This window comes from Callorhinus ursinus, unplaced genomic scaffold (genome assembly GCF_003265705.2).
Source record: "Callorhinus ursinus isolate GAN/ISIS: 27379988/994484 unplaced genomic scaffold, GSC_fseal_2.0 scaffold49, whole genome shotgun sequence".
In the NCBI taxonomy this organism is placed as follows: Eukaryota; Metazoa; Chordata; class Mammalia; order Carnivora; family Otariidae; genus Callorhinus; species Callorhinus ursinus.
The window spans coordinates 9,302,553-9,328,427 of NW_027397111.1; the positions used below are offsets into that span (position 1 = coordinate 9,302,553).

At 43.9% G+C, this 25,875-nt stretch overlaps 2 protein-coding genes across 8 annotated transcripts in view; one reads left to right on the top strand and one right to left on the bottom strand.

Moving 5' to 3' along the window:
* PPFIBP2 (PPFIA binding protein 2) overlaps positions 1 to 25,875 on the bottom strand; it is a 146,025-nt gene that overhangs the window by 84,736 nt on the left and 35,414 nt on the right. For all 7 annotated transcript variants that reach the window (XM_073882980.1, XM_073882977.1, XM_073882974.1 and 4 more), the window contains one exon: positions 8,774 to 8,976. In XM_073882980.1, the coding sequence (XP_073739081.1) occupies positions 8,774 to 8,976 (203 nt within the window). The remainder of the gene's footprint in view (positions 1 to 8,773; positions 8,977 to 25,875) is intronic.
* LOC112840861 (small ribosomal subunit protein uS14-like) lies at positions 24,465 to 24,763 on the top strand. The gene has a single exon (XM_073883027.1). The coding sequence runs from the start codon at positions 24,465 to 24,467 to the stop codon at positions 24,633 to 24,635; it is 171 nt and encodes a 56-aa protein (XP_073739128.1). The 3' UTR covers positions 24,636 to 24,763.

Sequence of the window (25,875 nt, forward strand, 5' to 3'; positions counted from 1 at the left end):
CAGGAAATGCCTCTTGGAATGGAAGGAGCCATCCAAATAGCACCCCAGCACTCCAGCAAAAGGCACTGGAACGAAGGGGTTTGGAGAGGTCTTCTCTGCCTTGACAATGGAAGGGCAGGTCTCTGCTCCTAGGAGCAGCCCTCAGCCCTCCCATTTCCTCTTCCCCAGCACAAACAGTAGAGGCCTCTTCAGGCTTGCCCTTTGTCCAGTGGGTTCCAAGGATGGGAAAGAACTCTTCCAACTGAGCCAGGTATGCTGTCCAGCAGCTTCATTAATGAGAGGAGCTTAGGTCATCTTTCTAATTGAAACAAAGCTATTTTTCTTACATAAAGCCTGTACCTTCTTCCTTGGGATTTAGACTTTCTAGTATTTATCCCTGACTGCCACCTAGCAGCTTCATCCAGTACTGCAAGGAACAAAAAAACCAGACTTGCACACCAGCCCTGCTCAGGGAAGGAATCCCTTGGGAGTGAAGCACGGAGGGCGCGGGGTGCCTATACCCATGACTTTCAGTTCTCACTGAAGGGAAAGGCAAATTGGCTCACATAAGCTCTATTTTTTTTTTTTTTACCTTGAAATGTAAGCACCAAGTTTCCCCTTCTCTCAAGATCCAGAGGAAGGGATGTTTGGGTGGCTTAGTTGGTTAAGCATCTGCCTTTGGCTCAAGTCATGATCCCAGGGTCCTGGGATCGACTCCCGCATCAGGCTCCTTGCTCAGTGGGGAGCCTGCTTCTTCCCCTGCTTGTGCTTTCTCTCTCTCACATACACACACAAATAAATAAAATCTATTTAAAAAAAAAAGATCCAGAGGAAAAAGCTTCCCTATAAAACCCCTGTAACTTTTTAAAATGAGTATGTCCAACATGCATATATTCTGATCCATCTTTTGTTCCAGGCCCTGGGTGGAGAATAAAGATACAGAGACAAATCACATGGCAGAAGAAACAAGCTCACAGTTCACAACTCATAGAACAGCTTTTTCTCCCTACCTTTTCTTGTAACTCCTCCGGCTTTTCAATATGGTAAACAGATTTGCTTCTTTGGCCAGAATGAAAGATTGCAAGCTGAACCGGGCAGGACCGGCAGGGGGCTCTGTTGGAGGAGCTGGGAGCTGAGGAAGCGGCCATCTGGGACAAGGTAGTGGAGCAATGAGGGGGTGGCCCTCCTGGGCCTGGGCTACTTTGTTTCGTGAAAGACTAGTGAAGAAGGGAACCGAGGGCTCCTGAAGCTACAGGAGGCTGTCCGAGGTGAGCACATAGGCTACAGAGGGCGTCACTGCCCCGCCATTCCATTTCACTGCTCCTGAGAGGTCAGCCTCTGCCAAGCCCAGATCGTGGGGCAGCCGCAACTAGAGAGGGTCCCTAACCTGTCTCCATTTTGGAAACCAAAACACCTTGGCTGGGGGAAGGCCATGGCTGGTGCCGACCACGAAGCCAGGACTAGAATGCCTGGCCAGATCTTGCAGGCAGATTGTCAAAGTGGTCACTTCCAGTAGGGAGACAGAGTCCCAGAGGAGCGAAGAGGTTCATGCAAAGTCACATGCGAGTGGCAGGCCACTGGCCTCTTAACTCATCCCTACCTCCCATGCTGCCTCACCCTGGTTCGGTGCTGCCCAAGCACACTGGCCAGGACACCTGCACCCGTGTGGAGGAAGGCCAGGGCTCCTGCTGGGAGGCTGAGCCGCTCTGGGAACGCTGCTTGCAGAGAGCGGCCTGGTGTACGGTCCTGCTGTAGGTTCCCTGCCCACCACTGCACTCGTCCTCACTCCGCGGCTTCTGGCTTGGCCTGCCTTTCCTTGGACTTCATCTTGAGCCGCTGAAGCCTCAGGTCTTTACGCAGGATTCCCCCGACCCACATCCAAAGCCATGAAACAGCAGGCTAGACCTAGCACTTTGTAGGATGAGAGGAGGCGTCTGTACTGAACGGTTACAGAAGCCCCCAAGCTGCTCCATCCGGAGATGCTGCTGGTTCTGATAACTCTTGGGCATCACCTAGCGACCTGAGCCACCACCCTGCTGCTAGCTGGCTGTCCCCATCCTGCGGAGCCCACTGGGAGCTGGAAGACTAGTCCTTCCTATGGGCTCTACCCCCAGCTCAGCCCTGGTTCCCCAACCAGCCTCCATCCAGCCAAGGCAAGCAGGCATAGAGGAAGAGTGACACCCCCTTCCAGGCCCTGGAAAAGCCCCACTCAAGGTCCAGCCAGATTCCGGGATATGGCCATAGTAGCACCAGCTTGTGCTGTATGTCGGGGCCAGAGCGCCTCTAGCCTTTCTGGCCTTCAGGACCACCTGGTGGGACTGAGGGTCTCTTGACCAGAAATGGCCATGCTCTCCCTGAGGGCATCATCCGCACTCTGCCACAGGTCGAGGCAGCGGCTGCAGGGAAGTGAAGGAGGCCGCCCCTGGTGGAGCTTAGGTCCATGCCCATCACAGCAGAGAGGCCTCAGCCCTGCAGCCAGGGCCTCAGGCTCGTCCTCTCTAGTACTGACCCTGAGCTGGGCCCGGTCTACCCAATGTGAAGGGCGACGCTTTCCTCCCCTGAGCTCAGAGAGGATAGCCCCACGGAAGCTCCTCTGATGGTCAGGCCCCGGCTCACCCTGGACCCAAGGACACTCTTCCTACAGAAGGGCCTTATCAGAAGCTCCCAGATACTCTACCAACTTCCCGGTGATAGGCCCAGAATTCAGACACAGATACCACTTCCAGGACAAGGGAATCTAGGCACTTGGTTCCTTTCCTCACTGAAGCCCCAGAGGGGGTCCCCAGCTCAGAGAGACCAACACATACCTTCTGGGCCCAGAGCTCACTTTTCCTCATTCTACTGCCTGCCAAGGAAGGAAAGACCCTGTTTTAGGCCCCAAATCTCTGGAAACTCACTCACAACGCAGCACCACTGAATCCTGGGCAGGTCTGCTACACCGGGTCTTCAGGAGTCTGGCCGGTTTCCAACTGACCCCAGTCAGAGTCTTCGCTGCTGCCTACCATTCTCCATCCAGCCTGCCAGCTCCCGGCAGAGGGAGAACCAGCCCCATTGTAGAGAGACACAGCTGCCTGGGGTGCACTAGGACCAGGAGCTCCTTCTCCACCCAAGACAAAGGCAGGGCCCGGACTCACCTGCTATTTGTTCCTATTCAAGCCACCACCCATTCCCCCACACCCACCTCTGCCTCCACAGCACCTGTTCTCCTTGTGTACCCCAGATGCCGACATGGGTGTCTGAGGGTCCACAGCACAGAAGACAGCGTCTTCTACCACACGATCCTCTCACCATGCCCAGGGGCAGCTAATCCACAGCTGTGTGTAAATGGAGGGTCTTTAATTTCCATTTCTTTTGCACCTAACATCTCTTTATAGGCCTGGAGGACTTGACTCAAAAATTAGGAGGCGGCCAGTTAGATTCTCTCCTTCAGGAATTTGAGTCTCTCTCTCTCTCTCTCTCTCACACACACACACACACACACACACACACACACACACGGAGGGAATAAATGCAAGAGACAAAACATGAAAAGAATTTGTCAACAAGAAGACTAAAATCAAGTCTAAAGGCCATGTGGCAGTTGCTCTGGGTGGTCTTTCTAAGAGCCATTCATGCCCCCTCCCTCCCGTCATGGTCCCTTCCAGACAGAGGGCCAATACTTGTTTCCCGGCCTCCCTTGCAGCTAGGGTGTGTACATGTGAACAAATCTGGACCTTGGGAGCATATGGGAAGTCTGCTACAGGGCTTCAGAGAAAAAGATTTCCCTTCTTAATTAGAAAAAAAAGAAGAGAAGAGAAGAGACAAGACAAGACAAGACAAGACCTGTCCCACCTCTGGACATGCTGCCTGGAGCTGCAGTCGCCATCTTGCAGCTGTTACGCGATCCCTCTGAGGAAACACCAACCCCCTAAGGAAGATGGGGCAGAAAGGTGGGAAGAGCCAGAGCCCTTGAGGTCATCCAGAGCCACTGATTTGACCCTGGGACCGCCCATCTTCTGGGTATCTTGTAAGTGACATATAAACCTCCTTACTGTCTATGCCACTTCTCTGGAGAAAGAACCACCAACTGACAGAGAGGTCACGAGGCTGAGCTGGACCACACCAGGCCAACAGATGACCAAGCAGTAAGGGCGGGGGGGGGTATGGCAAAGCCAGCTGACTAAAGAGAACAGCACAGACACACAAGGGACGCACAGGCATAAACGCTGCCTGCCTGATCCTTCAAGCTGTCTTATTAGCTCCTATTCTAAGCCACATGTACTTTTTTAAAAAATAATTTAACTGAGTCTCTGTGGTTTAAGGCAGTGTGTCTCAAACTTTTAATGTGAATATGAATCACTGGGAAATGGTTCAGTGGGTAAAAGGGCGGGGCAGGGGGCATATTCTGCCCTTTTATAAAGACACCAAGCAGCAAGCAAACTACCAGGGGATGACAAGGTTGCTGGTCCACAGACTATAATTTAAATGGCACAGTCTTCTATAAGTACCAATCTAAAAGCAATTAAAAAGTACTGGTGGATCTGTTCACTACTTTGGACTCTATTTCCATATGGGTACGACCCACTACGGAATGTGTATGCCCCCAGAATATAAAAGGACTTTAGGCCTGCAAGATTCAAAATATAGACAGGCTGTCTCTGTCCAGAATCAAAACTTCACATCTTCTCCTGGTATCCTGGAATGTTTATATGAACTTTTGACCCACCCGCAAAGTACACCATTCACAGGTAACTGATGGCCATAATTACTCTAATAGATTCTGAATGCAACACAACGTTCAGGAAACCCTTTCCAAAGGCAGGCATTCCCCCCAACCACCGTAAAGAACCTCAAAAACAGATCGACAAATCTTAATATGAGCAGTTTTCCGCAACACACCTTGAAAAACCAATAACCATGTCGACTGCCTTTGGATCAAAAAATTTTTAGTAAGTTATATAAGTTAGATCCGTACTTCACACCACACATTAAGAAATATTGCAGGTTAACCCTAAGATATAAATCAAACCATAAACTTACTGGAGAAGAAACAGGTGAATAGTATTTGATTTGAGGTTAAGAAAGGCCCTTCTAGGGATAAAAGGAAAACAAAAAACCCAAAAAGGAAAGAGAGTTAATTACAATCCTTTTAAAGTTTTGTCTCAAAAAGCACCACAAATGGCATTTAAAAAACAAACTGAAGAAAATGCCACAAATAAAGCAAAGGGCTTTGAAAAGGTCAATAGAGAAGAAAAGCACTAAAATCCTAACAGGAAGAGGAGAGAAGAGCATAGAATATGAACAAGGTGGGGTAGGGACACTCACAGTGATCTCTAGGGTGTGTGGGAAGAAAAGATTAGTGCTACTTTTTTAACCTAACACTTAAAAAAACTCTCTATTTGGGGCTTTGTTTTATAATTTACATACATTAGGACAATACTGCCTATATAAATATGAATGAATGGAAATGAATTTTTTTTCCAGATAGGGTAGAGATCAAAACTTTAGAGAACATACAGAAGAATACTAAAAAAAAAAAAAAAAAAAAGTGTTTAGCCTTCCACTAGGCAAAGAAATGCAAAAGTAGTAAAAATACATTTTTTTCCCTAAGAAATTAGTAAAGCTTTTTTTTTTTTAATCTTAGTGATTGTTGTTGATCAGGATGTACCTCAAACCCTGCCAGTGAAAATATAAATGAGTAAAATCTTCCTGAAGAGTGGTTTGGAAAAAATGTGTCAAAGGCTTAAAGATATTAATACCGTTGGATTAGAGTTGCCAGATTTAGCAAACTGCATGGGACATACTTACTAAGATTTATCCATCGCTTATCTAAAATTCTAGTTTAACAGAGTATCCTGTATTTTGTCTGTTAATTCTATTTAATTCCACCTTTAAGACTCTACCTTATGGAAATATCTACAGAGAAAGACAAATATTCCTGGACACTCTCTGCAGCAAAGCTATATATTGGTGAAAGATTAAAAAGAACCTAAATGTCAGTATTAGAGAAATGGTCACAAATTCAGGCATGTCCATACAAGGTAGAAGTACGTAATCATTGTAAACTACGCAGTGAGGGATAAAACCACAAGCTGTTTTCCATACTCTGGGCAGACTGGGCTTTTGCTGGGGACGCTGCTTCAGTGAATCTCTTGGTTATGATGGTAAAGGTCCTGAGCAAGCTGAAAGGGGACATTTAAAACCAGATGCTAAACTGCTCTGCAGCCTGATGGCAGGATTCAGGGAACAGTGGAGGAGGCTCTGTCTGGAAGTTTTCAACGGGCCCCCGGCACGTGGTGACAGGCCAGCCCAAGGGCAGAGAGAGTCAACAAGTGACTTTAGAATTCTGGCCGATGGATATTGGGAGCAGTGACATCCGATATCCAACATTTGGTTTCAAGTTTTTATTTTCTACACACAAACATCCCACATACAAGCTCACCATCCCTTACCTGCCATTCTGAAACCCCCAAAGCTCTGAAGACCAAAAGGTTTGGTTTGGTTTTGTTTTTAGAAATAATGTTGGTGCCAAACTTATTTGGCAGCCTAACTGGACCTGAGCTAACAGGAGAATATTTATCATCTTTTTTTATCCCACTTCATGTGGATATTCATACGTTTTGCCAAAGAAAGGTCAATGCGTTCCTGCTCCATATCTGCTAGAGATAGAATATATTCTATGGTATAGATGCACGGTCTTGCCCTTCTGAAGTTTAGTAAGCTCTGGGTTCCAAAATGCATCTGGAGCCAGGGTTTCAGATGGAGGGTCTAAGGACCAGTATTCTCTTGAGGCGTCATCAAGTTCCCTTTAAATACTGCCCCTGGAGTCAGTCGGGCGAGCAGGAATGGAGGGGTGGGCCTGCTAGGTAAACACACCCCGGGGGAAAGTGGGCCTTGGAAAGCTCAGCTATCCACACAGATGGGCAGAAGATGGTCAGAGGGACTGGAGAGAGGCCAGGCACAGCCTCATAGAGCTGGAAGTATGGGAAGAGCCAGAATTCCTGATGGAACTCCAGGGAGGCAGAGACCCTTCTGGCCTGGGACGGGAGACAGAAGGAAACTCCGAAAGCCCCCCTGTGAAACCCGACCACAGGTTGTAAAAGGGGGGTGGAGGAGCGGATGCGGCCTTCTGTCTGGTCGTGGCACAAGTCTGAGAGACCACCAAGGACAGTCTTCATTTGGGGGTGACACGAGGAGGTTCTCAAACCTACATGGCAACAGGCCCTCCACAGACCCATCCCTCCGGCTTCCCCACCCTTCCCCAGGCAACATCCAGCTGTATTCCCTGTTGCTGCCTTCACAAACGCCTGCAAACGTTGTGGCTTCCAACAAGGCAAACACACGCTCTCACAGTCCTGGAGGTCCTAAGTCCCCAGTGGGTCTCGCTGGCTGGAGGCTCTAGGGAAGGGCCACCTTGCTAGCCCCCCGCCCCTGGGCTCCCTGACTTGCTTCCATCTGGAAAGGCTGACTCACACCGCTCCCAACCAACTCTTCCACTGTCTCCTTCCACTTGTAAGGACGCCGGGGACTACACTGGGCCTGCCTGGACAACCCACACCGCTTGATCCTCGTATTTAAACTCTGCTGACTAGCAACCCTAATTCTCTCTGCTACCTTCCCCCTGGCCACACGTGTACGGTAACATTCACAGGATCTGGAGATTAGCACATAGACGTCTTTGGGAGGCCACTACTGTCCCCACCACACGGGTGTAGGTATGTTACAGAACACCAGGCAGGCAGCCTGCACACTGAAAATATTGAGTACCACATGAATATAATGAAGAATTCTTCAGTGTTCAGAGGGAGGCGTGGGTAGAAGACTGTACTGACGGAGGACTCCTGAACAGAAAGTCATCTAGGACATCTGGCATGTAACCTGTCATCGCAAATGACTTGGCCTCTGGGTGAGGATGTCTCAACCTCCTTGGTTTCCAACATCAACCTCTACCTCCCAGTTTAGTGGGCCCATTCCTGCCTTCCCACCTCGGTGTGTACTTTCCCGTTTGGAATCAGTCTGCAGGACTCTAGCTTTAGAAGACTGCATTTTGGCTTTCATCCTCAAACTCCGCTCAGGCAATCACATGCTCCCTCAAGCTTCCCAGGTTCCTCCCTCCTGCCCTGGAATGGTCTTAGACATTCTTAGACACCTCCTCAGCGGGCAAGCTCCTCACCTTCCCCCATTCCCGAATATCACCAGGCTCTTAAAGTTGACCAGCTGGTCTCCTCAGGGAAGGAGACGGGTCACCAAAGCCGTATATTTACAGCTCTGGTTACTCATCTGCCTCCTTCAGAGACTAGCAGATGTGCAGCCTTGATCTAGAGAGAGGAGGAGGGGGATCAGGAACCCGGCATACCACTCTAGGGACAAAGCGTACCAGGGCAAGGACATCTGAAGGGCAGGGGTGGCAGTGAAGGGCTGGGTGAGGGGACCAGCTGTTGTAAGAGACATGGAGCAGGCGGGACAGCTGAGGATAGAGACCCCACCTGGGGATCATAATTTGGAAGTTGTACTCCTGCAGGGACGAACTCTCCTGCTTGCTTTCCTCTGGCCCTGGATGTCCCCCAGGCTCAGAGAGCATGACTGGAGCCCACAGGCAGGCTGACCATGCGGCTTCAGCTGCTGGCCTGGGGCTCCCCCTCCTGCTGGAAAAGACCACCCAGCGGGGGCTGGCCAAAGCCAGATGGGAAGCAAGAAGAGGTTGGAAGGTGCACAGATGAGGTAATAGTCCCAGGCAGTGTGGCATTCCGTAAGCCCCGTGGTTATGTGGTTACGTCCCCCAGGGGTTTTCCGAACAGGCCATGGGCCCACTCACCAAGCTCTCCTTTATGTAGGCAGCTGTGGGGCCCGGGATCTGGCTCAGGAGGGCTGCTCTCTCCTGAGGCTGCTCCAGCATCTCCAGGGCCAGTCTCAAGTCCTCAACGAGATGGAGCACTGGAAAGGGGTTCGTGTGGGAGACCGGGGAGGCCAGTGCAGGCTCACAGCTCCCGTCACGGATATCGGCACCTGTTTTAGCGCCTGGAACGAGAGAGAGGTGGGAACCTTGGTAAGAAGGGTGGACGCCACGGGCAAGGAACTGGCAAAGAGCAAAGAGAAAGGAGATTGTGAGATGGATAGGAACCCTCGAAAACCACTTCTGCCTCAGCAGAACCATTCACACAGCAAACTTGGCAGAGACCATCTTTAATCCTGGACTGGGCCTGCCAGAAAGAGTTGGGACCAAGGTGGACGACTTGCCCAGGGAGACTGATGTACAGAAGCTCACACCCCTAGACAACTGGGAGAACACAGCCAGCCCTGACCCTGCCCCCAAACACGCCAGCTTAAACAACGAGCTGCCATCCTCCTGCCTTTAGATTCCTAACTTTAAGTTAACACGGTAGGGCCTTCTGCACGGATGGCACCAAAAAGGCCCCCCTCCCTGTATGTGCATCCATCTCCTCTCCTCCTACAGTGGTTCCCGACTCCGGGCTGGCCCCGATTGCGTCAGAGTGATGGAGTGCCAGCCCTGGTGAGCGCTTCCAGTGGACTGGAATCTGTCTGGATCTTCCCACTTGGGTGGATCTCTACATCCCCTTATGGACTCACACTTTACAGCCGTATGAGTTACCGTGTAATCCACATCTCCTCCCCCCCTGCCATGGGCTGTGAAGCTCTGAGGCCAGGGTCCCTGGCCTCCTGGCCCCTGCCCACCCCCAGCCCCCATGCTGAAGGGGCATCTGACTACCTGCCTGCGTGCTTGGAGGAACAGCTAAGAGGGAGACAGCTTGGCCTGGGTCAGCTCTTTCTAATCTCAAGTGTCCCAAACAAGACTGTTTTTGCCTTTCTGAACCTCACCGTTTAAACAAACAAACAAAAAGTCTTCTTTGCATAAACACAGTGGTCTATTTTTCAGACCAAAAACTGGGGTGACACAGTCTGACAAAGGATTTCTGTGCTTCTTTCAGCAATAAAACACACTTCAGAAAATATGGTGTCGGCGGTGGAATTTCTAGGGCACTTGGATTGTTTATAAGGCCAATAGGAATCAGGGCTCTGCTGGAAAATGTGGGCAATACGGCCACCGCATCCCCAGTTACACGGCAGTCCTGACGTCTAAATCTAGGTCCCTCCACCCTTCTAAGAGCCAGCTTCCTAGTTGCCACGGCAGTCTTCGCAAGGAAAAATCCACACAGAAGGAAACAATTACTATTTGATTGCTGGTTTGCTTTCTGAAAGCACAGGATAGAGGGAATTGTGGGTCACAATCCACAAACAAGTCTATGGCTCTGGGGAGCTGGGAAAGTGACGATTACCCACACTCCGGTGTGTGCTCAGCAGTTTCTGGGCCCTGCAAACCAATGGAGAGTTGACTGGGAAGGGCCACAGCTGACTTCAGGAAGAAAATAGACTGAAAATAGAGCAAGACCCCCCCACCCCCGCCCTGCGTCTCCAAGCAAATGCCAAGTAATCCCTGACCATCCTAGACATGCTCCAACACGTACACCTTCATACATGGAGGATAAGTCAGGCCAGTCAGGCCAGGGGGAGGTGGGAAGACAGATTTTCATTAACTTTATGTCACTCTGTGGTATTGGACAAGTCTCTTCCTTTCTCTGGGCCCCTCCCTGCCCTAAAGCCTTCGGATGCTTCCCTACTGTTCAAGGTGTGTGTGTGTGTGTGTACACATGTGTATCTGTGCCTATTTTTGTATGTGATGTATGTATACACAAAATATTTAAATCCCTCCTTTTTTTTTTTTTTTGTAATTTACGTCAACACACAGGCTCACAAAATGGTCCAGAATGGTGAAACTCCTAGGGCCCAGCATTAAGCAAAGGCAAAAATCGCCCAGAATATTCAATTCCATACTCCACACATTCCCTTCAGATGATTAGCTCCTATGGAAAAATTACAACCACAGAGGGAAACGAATCAAAACAGAACTACCAGATACACCAACAAAGAAGAAAATATATGCCCTCATACGTGAGGATAACAGAGCCAGATAAAAGACGATAACATAACATACAACACAAAATATAAAAGATACAAGGTGTTATGCCCCAAATTACTTCTCAGAAAAGAACAATTCACCTTATACTCAAACCCCAATAAAGTTTCTCTCTGGGGGCACCCTACCACTTTATTTTGAACAACAAAGCACTCTTTGGGGAAGACAGCAGAAAGGGTTTCAATTTTATTTGCACGTTGAGTTTTACAAACTATAGATGCCTGGGCCCCACATCAGAAGTTCTAATTGGTCTGAGATGTGACCTGGAAGAATAAAAAGCTCCCCAGATGATTTTAATGTGCAGCCCAAGTTGAAACCATTGCACTGGCAAATCACCACAATCAATACTACATTTTGATGTTTAGGGAGGTCACTTGGGAATCTTTATTTTAAGGGTGCAAAGACTAAAGCTTAATACAGATTTAGTAATTATTAGAAGAAATAAGACCACATAAAATGGAAGCATAGGATTTTATTGAAAGCCTTTTAATGATTACTTTCAAAGGCAAGTTAGGTAGGTATGTGCTAATAATTAGGGTTATTTATATATGCTTTGCTTCTCCTCTACTTGAGCTTATAGTGGGATTACGCATTTGCCCCTTAAAGTTACTTAAGGCCACATGCCTTCCTTTGGCCAATAAATATCAAAGTCTTTAAGAACCAATACATAATTCCCCATATCTCTTCCACCTGCTCTGGCCTCTGGTAATGGTGGAGACTGAATCAGCCCATGTCCACGAGTGATGATGACAGGGACCAGAGCTCCCAGCAGATCTAGGGGGAACTTAGAATATGAACAAGAAATAAACTATGCTGTTTCAAGCTACTGATCTTTTAGGCTGTTATGCTGCAGTAAGAGACAGTCCTATCTTCACTTATACAAAGTATGTATGTCATACAGTCACATATGTGGAAGATAAACTTTTCAAAAATGATCTTTTAATGGGTTCAAACTTAAGTGACCATCAACTTAATACAGACTGCTATATGTGTAAGATGTTAACCACAAATCAAAAACTGGTAAGAGATATGCAAAAAATAAAGAGAAGGAATCCAAGTATATTAGTAAAGGCAGCAAATTGTGAGAAAAGAGCAAGAAAATAAAGGAACTGAGAAGAACTACAAAAACAACCACAAAACAAGTAACAAAATGGCAATAAGTATATACCTAACAATAATTACTTTGAATGCAAAATGGACTAAACACTCCAAACAAAAGACACAGGGTGACAGAATGGATAAAAAACAAGACCCATCTATATGCTGCCTACAACAGACTCATTTCAGACCTACAGACACATGCAGATTGAAAGTGAAGTAATACAAAACCATTTATCGTGCAAATGGAAGTGAAAAGAAAGCTTAGGTAGCAATACTTATATCGGAGAAAACAGACTTTAAAACAAAGACTTTAACAAGAGAAAAAGAAGGACCCTATATAATCATAAAGGGAACAATCCAACAAGAAGATTTAACAGTTGTAAGTATTTATGCACTCAACATCGGAGCACCCAAATACATAAAGCAGCTAATAACAAACATAAAGGGAGTAATTGAGAGTAATATAATAAGAGAAGGGGATTTTAACACCCCACTTACATCAATGGATAAATCACCCAAGCAGAAAATCAATAAGGGAACTGTGGCTTTGAATGACATACTGGACCAGATGGAACTAACAGATATATTCAGGACCTTCCATCTTAAAACAGCAGGATACACATTCTTTTCAAGTGCATATGGAACATATTCCAGAATAGATCACATATTAGGTCACAAAACAAGTCTCAACAAATTTAAAAGCACTGAAGTCATACCATGCATCTTTTCCAACCATGATACTATGAAACTAGAAATCGACCACAAGAAAAAGTCTGAGAAGAACACAAATACATGGAGGTTAAATAACATGCTACTAAACAATGAATGGGTCAAAAAGGAAATTTAAAAAGACATGGAGACAAATGAAAATGAAAATACAATAGTCCAAAATCTTTGGGATACAGCAAAAGCTGTTCTAAGAGGGACGTTTATAGCAATACAGAGAAGCAAGAAAAATCTCAAACAACCTATTCTTATACCTAAAGGAGTCAGAAAAAGAACAAATAAACCCCAAACTGAGTAGGAGGTAGGAAATAATAAGATTAAAGCAGAAATAAACATAACAAAAAAAAACACAACAGAACAGATCAATGAAACCAGTAACTGGTTCTTTGAAAAGATCAATTAATCTTAATAAACCTTTAGCCAGACTCATCAAAAAGGGAGAAAGTGAGAGAGAGAGAGAAAGGACTCAAATAAACAAAATCAGAAATGAAAGAGGGGAGATGAGCAACCGACACAGAGAAATACAAAGGATTATAAGCATATTATGAAAAATATGCCAACAAACTGGAAAACCTAGAAGAAATGGATAAATTCCTAGGAGCATATAACCTCCAGAAATTGAATCAGGAATAAATAGAAAATTTGAACAGACTGATTACCAGCAATGAAATTGAACCAGCAATCAAAAAAACTCCCAAGAACAATGAAACAAAACTCCCAACAAACAAAAGCCCAGGACCAGATGGTTTCATAGGTAAAGTCTACTAACCACTTAAAGAAGAGTTAATACCTAGTCTTCTCAAACTATTCCAAAAAAATAGAAGAGAAAGGAAAGCTTCCAAATTCAAATTCATTCTATGAGGTCAGCATTACCCTGATACCAAAACCAGATAAAGACACTATAAAAAAAGAAAACTACAGGCCAATATCTCTGATGAACATAGATACAAAAATCCTCAAAAAAAATTAGGAAACCAAATCCAACAATATATTAAATCATTCACCACAATCAAGTGGGATTTATTCCTAGGATGCAAGGGTGGTTCAATGTTCACAAATTAATCAACATGACACATCACATCAATAAGAGAAAGGATGAAAACCATATTATCATCTCAATGATCTACAGATTTAATGTAATCCCTATCAAAATACCAACAGCATTTTTCACAAAACTAGAATAATCCTAAAATTTGTCTGGAACCACAAAAGACCTTGAATAGCCAAAGTGATCTTGAAAAAGAACAAAACTGGAAGCATCACAAGCCCAGATTTCAAGTTATACTACAAAGCCGTAGTAATCAAAACAGGATGGTACTGACACTAAAACAGACACATAGACCAACAGAGGACAGAATAGAGAGCCCAGAAGTAAACCCATGATTATATGGCCAATTAGCCTTTGACAAAGGAGACAAGAATATACAATGGGAAAAGGTCTCTTCAACAAATGGTGCTGGGAAAACTGGACAGCCACATGTAGAAGAATGAAACTGGACCACTTTCTTACACCATACACAAAAGTAAACTCAAAATGGATTAAGGACCTAAATGTGAGACCTGAAACCATAAAAATCCTAGAGAACACAGGCAGTAACCTCTTTGACATTGGCCATAGCAACAGTTTTCTAGATGTCTTCTGAGGCAAGGGAAACAAAGGCAAAAATAAACTACTGGGACTACATCAAAATAAAAAGCTTCAACAAAACTAAAAGACAACCTACTGAATGGACGAAGTTATTTGCAAATGACATACCTGATAAAGGGTTAGTATCCACATATATAAAGAACAACTTAACACCAAATATCCCAAATAATCCAATTAAAAAATGGGCTGAAGACATCAACAGACATTTCTCCAAAGACATCCAGATGGCCAATAGACACAGGAAAAGATATTCAACAGCACTCATCAGGGAAATGTAAATCAAAACCACAACGAGATGACACCTCACACTGGTCAAAATGGCTAAAATGAAAAACACAAGAACCAACAAGTATTGGCAAGGGTGTGGAGAGAAAGGAACCCTTGTGCACTGTTGGTGGGATTGCAAACTGGTGCAGCCACTATGGAAAACAGTATGGAGGCTCTTTAAAAATTAAAAACAGAATTACCGTATGAACCAGTAATTCCACTACTGGGTATTTATCCAAAGACTGAAAACACTAATTCAAAAAGACATAAGCACTCTTATGTTTTTTGCAGAATTATTTGCAATAGCCAAATTATGGAAGCAGCCCAAGTGTCCATCAACAGATGATTGGATAAGGAAAACATGATATAAAATGGAATATTACTCAGCCATAAAAAATGAAATCTTGCCATTTGCAACAACATAGATGTATCTAAAGAGTATAATGCTAAGTGAAATAAGTCATTCAGAGAAAGACAAATACCATATGATATCTCTCATATGTGGAATTTAAGAAAGAAAAGAAGAGACAAACCAAAAAAATACTCTTAACTATAGAGAACAAACCAGTGGTTACCAGAGGGGAGGAACGGGGGATGGGTAAAACAGGTGATGGGGATTAAGAGAACTTATGATAAGCACCAGGTAATGTACGGAAGTGTTGAATCACTATATTGTACACTTGAAACTATAACACTATTAACTATACTGGAATTAAAATTGTTCTAAATGATATCTAATCATTTAGATGGGGGTTCTTGGGCATGAGATGAAATATCTTATGACAGTATCATATGTGAATTTTAAAAGTGCTGTATTTAAAACAACTTAGAAATAATGTTTTCTAAGACGTTGCCACATCAGCAGCTTTAGCATTACCTGGGAGCTCAGTGGAAATACAGATGCTCAGGTCCTATTTTGGCCCTACAAACATGGATCTACATTTTATCAACATCCCCAAATGCTCTACAACTGCTCTAGAATTATTCAAAAGGCAGCGTTCATAATGACAGAAACGGCATGTTAGAGATAAACGTTATGCTTGAATAAAATTGTTAAAACTGTGTCGAGAGAAGAAATTCATACATATATTATTTTACATAAGTACTTATAAATACACATGAGTCTAAACCAATCAATTAATATTATGAGTACATATTTGTGTATTCAGGAATGCTTGTCTATTGGGGCATATACGGTATGTTTTACATCATTAGAGGGGAAAAGGAAGAAATAGAAACCTTAATGAAAGAATAAGAAAGTATGAGAAAAGCAAAGGAAAATTTGAAAAAGAACCAAGTGGAAACCAAAACAAAGAATGCAATGCTTTAGTTTTAAGTGGACAGATTAAAGAACAGACAAGAGAATTATGGAAGTGGAAGGTGGGAGAGAGCGTAGAGAATGAAGCAGAGGCAACAAGAGAAAACCGTAGTGATTTCTCACAGTTGAAAACTTGAGTCCTCTCATTTTGAAGATATACACTGCATCCTCAAAAGGATACATATCAAAACACACCCACCCTAGAAACCACACGGTGAAACTCAAGAACACCAAAGATAAAGAGAACATTTAAAAGCTAGAACTAGAGAGAAAAGGCAGACAGTCTACAGGTACCTTGTCAACAGACTTCTCATGGGCAATAAAACCCAGTGACCACAAACTATCATCTACAACATGTAACCTGTACAAGATAAGCTGGCACTCAGGATCAAGAATAAAATAAGGACATTCTTCAGACAGTGACTCATGCAATTTATTCCTGATGGAATTTTTAAGGATCTCCTTCATGAAGAAGGAAACTGCACCAAGCAAGAAGGTGTGGGATGAAAGAACCAATTATGTCGGAGCAGTTGTTAACATTTTTTGTTAAGCAAAATAAATACTGTCAATTAAAAATCACAATAATTTGGAGGATATGAATCAAGATGATACTGGAATACTACACAAAAATAATGTGGACAATGGGGCAGTGGTAGAAATCAAAGCATTCTAAGAGTCAGGTATTAATGATGAAGAATTCCTCTTCTTTAAAGATATTTATCTTTAGCTTTCATGGTCAGGAGACATGTTAAAAATATAAGTATATGAGCATTAGAAGACTAGAAATAGATACTTAACTTTCTGGCAGAGATTAAAAACAACAACAGAGGCCAGCAAGACAAAACCAAAAACAACTTAAAAAAAGTTAAAATAAATATATTTATAAATATAAATTTATAAATAAAATAAAAAATAAGCCTTAACACACCTGTACACCATTAAGTACAATAATTATAATGCATTAAACTCACCTATTTAAACTAAAAAATTTGAACAGAAAAAAATCCAGTTCTTTGATGTTATTAAGAGAGGCATACAAGAGACACACAAAACAATTATGACACTGAATGACTGAAATATAAAGTATTCAAAAAGATACAGCAAAGGACTCCATATATTAGAGCATTGGGTCAAACTATTAAACAGTCACACACACACATGCACGTATGCATGCACAAAATCACTGGATAAAATGATAAAAACAAAGAAAAAAAATCATCAGAATGGTCCTGTAAAAAATAGTCACTTGTTGAACCATCTGAACCACAATTTAATTTTCTTTCCAAAGAAAGTACATCAGGCCAAGTGTTTTTACAAGTCAGTTCTGTCAAACCTTCAAGAAGTGACTAATTCTACTCCATATTGTGTAAGTGGAGGAAGGGACTGCTCCCAGCATTCTCCATAAGGAGAACCCGCCAGCGCAGCCTGTAGGTGGGAACCATGTAAGTCAGCAGCCCTGAGAGCCTCACAGGGAAATCCAGGCCTTCTCACTGATGCACCTGGACACGCAGAACCTAAACACAAACTCTGAAAACCGAATCCATGGTAAAAAAGATAGCACATTGGGACCCTCAAACCTGGGAAATGACAGATCAAGCAGACCTAAATAGGAAATAACAAATAAAGTGGTGATCTATCAGAACAACAAAAGACAGAGACCTCTGCCCCCAACAGCTAGACGTGGCATGCTGTGTTCAAGCAAGTGCAAAGCATTTATGTCCAAACTGACCATAGACGAATTAGAAGGACTAAAATAAAAAAAGACAACAAGTAACAGGTGCTGGTGAGGATGAGGAGAAAAAGGAACCCTCATACACTGTTGGTGGGAATATAAATTGCTGTAGTCACTGTGGAACACAGTATGGCATTGCCTCCAAAAATTGGAAATAGAAATGCCATATGATCCAATAATTCCACTATTGGGTATTTACCCAAAGAAACAAAAATACTAATTAGAAAAGATATACACCCCTGTGTTTATTGCCACATTATTTACAATAGCCAAGATCCGGAAGCAACCCAAGGGTCCACGGAGAGAGGAATGGATAAGGAAAATGTGACACATTAATAAAAGATGAGATCACGCCATTTGTGACAACATGGATGGACCTAGAGGGTATTCTGCTAAGTGAAATAAATCAGACTGAGAAAGACAAATATGACTTCACTCATATGTGGAATCTAAACACACACATACACAAATGAATAAACAAACAAAAAACAGAATCAGACCTGTAAATACAAGGAACCAGCTGATGGTTGCCAGAGGGGAGGGGTGTGGGGGTGGACAAAATGGGTGACGGGGACGGGGAGATACAGGCTTCCTATAATGAATGAGGAAGTCGCCAGCATATTTAAAGGCACAGCATCAGGAATATAGTCAATGATGCTGTAACAGAGATGTACGGGGACAGACGGTAGCTAGATGGTAGGTAGCTACACCCGCGGAGAACAAAGCACGATGTATAAACCTTCGAACCACTATGTTATACGGGTGAAACTAATGTAACATTGTGTGTCAGCTATATACATTCAAATTAAAAACAAAACAAAACAAAACAAAACAAAAGACAAACTTGACCACAGACTAGGTCACACAGGAAGTCTCAGCAAGACTCAAGAATCCTATTAGGGGGACCTACTCCTGTCTCCGTATTTCTGTGGGAAGGGAGGGTGGCTGCCACTAAGGCCACATTTGTGGCCTTGTCCCTGCCTCCCCTCACTCAACTTTTCCTCAAAGGATGAACACGTCTTCTGATGGGAGAGCTGACAGAAGGGCCTCTCCTGAGAGTCACTCATCCCTGGATGCAAGCACTGTCCTCGGGGGAAGCTTTCTGAGACGAGCTCTGCCTCCACAAGGTGGAGGTCTGTCGTTTGGGATTCAATTCAATTTCCCGTGTAAGTGAGTGTGTAGGATGTCTGGTATTCAAGATCCTGATGGTGGCTTCGGGTCAAGCTAACTTTCCTAATCAGTAAAACCACTATATTGTTTCTCTTTTTTCTGACCGCTTTGTCTATTCCTTAACTGGTTTAAAACTAAGGAAGGGCCTAATGGGATGTTATTTAACGATTATTGTGGTAGATGGAATGATGACACCCCCCTCCCTGAAAGATGTCCATGTCCTAAACCATGGAATCTATGAATGTGTTAGCTCATATCGCAAAAGGGACTTTACAGATGTGACTAAGGTGAAGAATTCTGAGGTGGGGCAGTTATCCTGTGTTGTTAATCCCATGAGCTCTTACATAAGAAGAGGGAGGCAGAAGATTGGGTCAGAGGGACCTGAGGACTCGACCTGCCACCGCAGGCTCTGAAGATGGAGGAAAGGGACAGCGAGCCAAGGAAGGGGACAGCATTATAGAACAGGGCAGGCAGGGGCAGACTAGCTGTAGAGAGAAAACCCTCCAAGAACACCCCAAAATTAAAAAACCCATGTACACAACTGAACTGACGGCAATCTTCAGAGCTCAGAAGCTCGGGGTTAAGAGAGCATCTGAGCTGGTGTTGGTCCTGTGCACCACCGCTAGTTCCCCGATGGCCAGTCACCCGGGCCACAGGCCACTCAGGGGGGACGGGGAGGAAGCTTAGGCCTGAGCCCGGAGAGAGGTCAGATGGGAGAGCTCTGCACAGAGCCGGGATACAAAAGGACACTACCCTCAGTCAACTAGAGAAGCCCACCCCGCAGGAGGACACTGGGCCTTGACTCTGGACTAAGAGCACATACAAATAATTCGATGTTTTAAAACAATAGGAAAAAAAAAAAAGAGGGGGTGAAGGAAGCACAGAAAGTGTGAGACAAGTAGAAATCAGACAGTAAGCGAATAAATGGTCAGATGAATTGTCAAAATAAATGTGTACAGACTAAACTGGCCAGTTAAAAGACAGATATTGTTAACTTGGTTAAAAAGTGAAAGTGCAGGTATATGGCTCCGGCAAAACTACACCTAAGGCAAAAGCACAATGAAAGCTTCGGACTGAGAAAGGAGGGAAGAAGGAGAATACCAAGAAAATAATAACCAAAAGGAAGTTGGGGTGAACAGATTAACATGAGACAAAACACTCTTTAAGACCAAAAGCACTGGGGCACCTGGGTGGCTCAGTTGGTTAAGCGTCTGCCTTTGGCTCAGGTCCTGATCTCAGGGTCCTGGGATTGAGTCCCGAATTGGGCGCCCTGCTCAGCGGGGAGCTGCTTCTCCCTCTGCCTCTGCCCCTCCCTGCCCGCTTATGCTCTCTCTATCATGCTTTCTCTCTCTCTCTCAAATAAATTAATAAAATCTTAAAAAAAAAGAAGACAAAAAAGCATTGCTAGAGATGAGGAGTGTAACTATATGGTGATGAAAGCCTTTACCGGGAAGTACTAATTCTAAACGTGTATTCATATAATACGAAACACAGCTTCAAAATATAAGGCAAAATATTCAGAATTATAAGGAGACAAAATTTACCATTTAGTAGAATTTTAATATGCATTTCTAAGGAAGTGATAAGATCAAGCAGACAAAAAAAAAAAAACCAATCTTCAGTAATGGCAGCAAAGATTTAAACAGAGTGCATGTACTGAACAGAGAACATTGCACCTAACAACTGGGAGAAGGCACACACCTTCCAAGCATGTGCAGGACAGTAATGACAACAGACAGTGTTGTAGTCAAGGCCATAAAGCAAGTATCAATAAATTCCAAAGGATAAGTATTAGAGACCACTTAACTACAACACAATGAAGTTAGCAGGCAGTTGAAAATATGTATTACTGATTGGCTTTTTAATTCGGTTTTTAAAAGAGTACAGAGGGCGCCTGGGTGGCTCAGTTGGTTAAGCGACTGCCTTCGGCTCAGGTCATGATCCTGGAGTCCTGGGATCGAGTCCCGCATCGGGCTCCCTGCTCAGCAGGGAGTCTGCTTCTCCCTCTGACCCTCCCCCGTCTCATGCTGTCTCTCTCTATCTCATTCTCTCTGTCAAATAAATAAATAAAATATTTAAAAAAGAAAAAAAAAGAAAATATTAAAAAAAAATAAAAAATAAAAGAGTACAGATAGTTTAAGTTCGGAAATAAGAAAATGATAAAAACATTCAAATAAGTTAAATGTGGATATATAGTAAGTATAGCTACAGGATGCATATTTATCTATAGATACTATAATGGTTAACTTCATGTGTCACCTTGGCTGGGCCACAGTACCCAGATATTTGATCAAATGTTATTCTGGATGTTTTTGTGAAGGTATTTTTTAGACAAAATTGACATTGAAATCATTACATTGTGACTAACGCAGATAGTTCTCCATAATGTGGGGGGCCTCGTCAAATCAGTGAAAGGCTGTAATAGAAAAGGACTGATCTCCCTGGAAGAAGGAGGAATTCTGCCAGCAGATGGCCTACCCACTGGAGCTGCAACATTTGCTCTTCCCTGGATCTGATGGCCAGCCTGATGGCCTATCCTGTTTGATTTTGGACTTGCTAGCTTCCATAACCACACAAGGCAATTCTTTAAAATCAATCAATCAACCAATCTCTCAGAAATCTCTCTCTTGGGACACCTGGGTGGCTCAGTTGGTTAAGCATCTGCCTTTGGCTCAGGTCATGATCCCAGAGTCCTAGGATCGAGTCCCGCATCAGGCTCCTTGCTCAGTGGGGAGCCTGCTTCTCCCTCTGCCTGCCACTCTGCCTACTTGTGCTCTCTTTCTCTGTCAAATAAATAAATAAACTCTTTAAAAAAAATAAAAGAAATCTCTCTCTCTCTACACACACACACACACAATATTGGTTTTGTTTCTCTGGAGAACCTGAACTAATATATATACATATTTATCTATTTACAGAATAAATAATATACACAAACATACCACTCATGTATAATGGAGACTGATTAGCAAAGGCAAAAGTCAGTTCTTTGAAAATAATAATAAAAAAGATAACTCTGGCAAGGGGCACCTGGGTGAGTCAAGTTGGTTAAGCGTCCAACTCTTGATTTTGGCTCAGGTCATGATCTCAAGAGTTTTAAGATTGAGTCCTGCGCTGGTTCTGTACTGGGCATGGAGCCTGCTTAAGATTCTCTCTCTCCCCCTCACATTCTCTCTCTCAAAAAAAAAAAAAAAAAAAAAAAAGGAAAAAAGATAACTCTGGCAAGATAAAAAAAACAGAGGATACAATTAGGCAATATTAGGAATATAAACAGAGACATAACAAGTGTAGCAGATCTTTAAAAAATATGATAGCTATACAGCGCCTGGGTGCCTCAGGTTAAGCGACCGGCTCTTGATTTCAGCTCAGGTCATGATCTCAGGGTCCTGAGATCAAGCCCCAAGAGGGCTCTGCGCTCAGCATAGAATCTGCTTGAGATTCTCTCGCGCGCCCTCTGCCCGCTCCCCCCCCACTCAGCAGCATGCACAGGCGCGTGCTCTCTCAAAAAATAAATAAATGTTTAAAAATATATATATGATAGCATGTTCATGTTAACAAAACTATAAAGACCTGGGGGCACCTGGTTGGCTCAGTGGGTTAAGCATCCGACTTGGTTTCTGCTCAGGTCATGATCTCAGGGTTGTGAGACTGAGCCCTTATTGCACTCCTGCTGGGGAATGGAGTCCGCTTGGATTCTTTCCTTCTTCCTCTCCCTCTCCCTCTGCTCCTCCCCCCACTTGCACATGCACCAGTGTGCGCTCTCTCTCTCAAATAAATAAATAAAATCCATAATAATATAAATATAATAAAATCTATAAAAAACCCCAAGAAACAAAATTAAAGATCTCAGTAAAATTAGACAGTTAGATAGGTATAAACTGCCAAAACTCAACGGAGAATTAAACCACTGTTTATAACCATGAAGAAAATAAAATCTTTCAATAAGAAACACCAGGTCCACTTGGTTTTGTAGGTTCGTTCCTATCCCTACAACTATAGCAAGTATGTAAGGAAGAAGTGATTAATTCCAGCTTTACTCAAACTCTCTCAGAGAATAGAAAATGAGACCGCACAGCCCTGAAGTTGTGGAGGAGGGCTCTGCCAGTAAGAGGAAAAATCAAAATGGTGGGTGTCGAACAGTGCTTGCCACCGAGGGCCATTCTGATCTCTTTACATAAAGATTAGTCTCTGATACCTCAGCCCACTGGACACCTCCAAACTTCCACTCTGCCTGTCTCTGGGTCAGAATCAGAGCCGAGCGCTCTCAACCTGAATCCTGAATGGGAAACAGGCAGATTTCGGTTCTGCCTCTCCCTTACTGATGACTGCCACGTGCTGACCCACCTCAGAGAGGGCCTGGACGAGGCCAGTTAATGGAGCATGTTCAGAGCATGGACTCCTGAACAGCCTTTGCTGCCACAGCTGAAGTCATTCAACAGTCAAGGCGAATAATCTCAGTCTTGACCAGAACTTTCTCTGCCCCAATCTAAATCTTTTAAAACAAAACAAAACAAAACAAAAACCACCCAGACACGAATCAGAGTTAGCAGAAAGGCCCAGAGCAACCTCTTTTTTTACCTGTCATAAAACAGGCTCCTTTTACCTAGTCCTCATTGGTGGGTACAGCTTGCAGAGGACTGCCTGAGTGACCTCCTGCTACAGTGAAGAGGAATGCGTGGTCCCGTGTCCCCACCACGGGGTTCTCTGGTACTATTACAGAAATGGCCTCGCAGGGCAGCCACTGAACCTGTCAGCCCACAAATTAAGCCTTATGCAAAATGAGAATATGTGGCAGTTGCTCTGGGTCACCCAGAGGGATGTACTTCAGCAATATATAGGGCAGCTGCAATTGTCAAGAGTGTAATTCAATTAGGGTATTATTTGCAGGCCAAATCACAGGGATTAATCAGGAGCAAGAGCAAAGGTTAACACTGTACTGGAAGCTAACAGCAGTGGTCTTTTGTACTAGAAACAAATCATTTTGACAAGGGGCTGGGGTCTTTAAGTCACCACTTTCCAACTTTCTGGCACAGAATTTTGGGGTTCCAATCAAGTACCATCACACCCAGGAAACCCCATTCAGGTTTCAAGAATTCAACCTTATAAGGAGTTTCATTTATTAGTCCTGTTTCTGCTTGCAAGGCATTTCTTTTCCTCACACCTCCAGAACCACTGGGTGCTTAGAGATAAGGACCACCAAGACATTTTTTTTTTTTTGCCTTAAAGATTTAATTACATGAACGCTGATATCACATGCCCTAAGTGTGCTCTTTTTGGAAAGAGTTTCAGAAAGTGAACCTGAGCCTATCATAGTACACAGAGTAATTAATTAAGGGAAATCCCTTGTTCTGTAGTATTGTAACTATGAACCATCATTATTGAATGAACCGTACCCATTTTAGGAGGAATCCGTGTTGGTTTTGCATAAATGATTGCTATGTGGGGCACGCAGGAAGCCTATAAAAATTTCTTCCATTTGAAATAAGTGGTAATTGTGTCTTCAGAAAATGAGAGAATACACCTTTGGCCTCGTTGCGTCCAAGAGAGCAAGATGGGTCACCAGCAGCTGCACTGGAGCCATCCGAGGAAATGTGGCCAGGGCTCTCGCTCTTGCCACGTCTGCTCAAACCGGCACGGTCTGATCCGGAACTACGGCCTCAGTATGTGCCGCCGGTGTTTCCGTCAGTACGCAAAGGATATAGGTTTCATTAAGTTGGATTAAGTGAACTTCCTTGAATTGGTCATCCAAGATAACCTACCTTAACTGCAGATAACCAAGATACCTACTTCAATGTCAACTCATTGTACATAAAATAAAAAATACTCCAATTATGAGTGCTTTAATGTGAATGGAATGGTCAACTGATTGTAGGAATCTCCTTTTTAAAATGTACTATTTTCTCGGGCACCTGGGTGGCTCAGTTGGTTAAGCAACTGCCTTCGGCTCAGGTCATGATCCCGGGGTCCTGGGATGGAGCCCCACATCGGGCTCCCGGCTCAGCGGGGAGCCTGCTTCTCCCTCTGACCTTCTCCCCGCTCATGCTGTTTCTCTCTCGCTCGCTCACTAATAAATAAATAAAATCTTTAAAAATAAATAAATAAATAAAATGTACTATTTTCTCAACAGTTCATCTTCAACATATGTGGCTTAATTTCCTTCAGTTATATAAAAGTACTCATGCTGAACTCTGAAAAAAAAAAAGAAAATGAGAGAATAAATACAGTCCTTGGGTACTCATTTGAGCACCTTAACAGATGCAAAAGCAATTGTGTTTTGGTAGTGTTGGCATCACTTGACGTCATTCAAATTAATATGAGATAGAAATGCAGAAAGGACGAGGTAAATGTTCACAGAAAAATGTCATTTCTGCGGGATCTGTGGCATCATGATGTGGTAATGCAATTTTCAAACATTCTCTTGGCTGCCACCCTTTCAGCAAAGGAACCCTCACGTGGAAGTCTGATGTGGAAGAGAGATGAGAGCAGAGTCACTCTGGCTAGGGGATTGGGAGCAAGAACAGAACTTGACCCCGCTCCCCGTTAACTCTTCTCTACAGATGGCCCCACAGAGCCCCTGGGGCTCTATTACACATCATTATAAAACCGATGCAGGCACAAAAGCAGCCCAGAAGAGGCTCAGATGGCCCTGGACTCCAAATCCGTGACCTTGGGTGGTAAAAATCATAATGTCGGTACTAATCTCAACAAAGTCACTTATACCAACTGAGCACTTCCTATGTGCCTTATTTGCATTAACTTAATCCCCCCAATAATATGAGATAGGTATTAATACCACTATTTTATATATAAGGAAACTGAGCTCAGATAGGGATTAAAAAGTTTGTCTAAAGATCCCACAGCCAGTCCTAAGTGATGGAGCTGGGATTCAAACCCCAAAAGTCTAACTCCCTAGTCCACATTAACCACCACAAAAACTCTTAAGCTCTTTGGTCCAGTTTGGC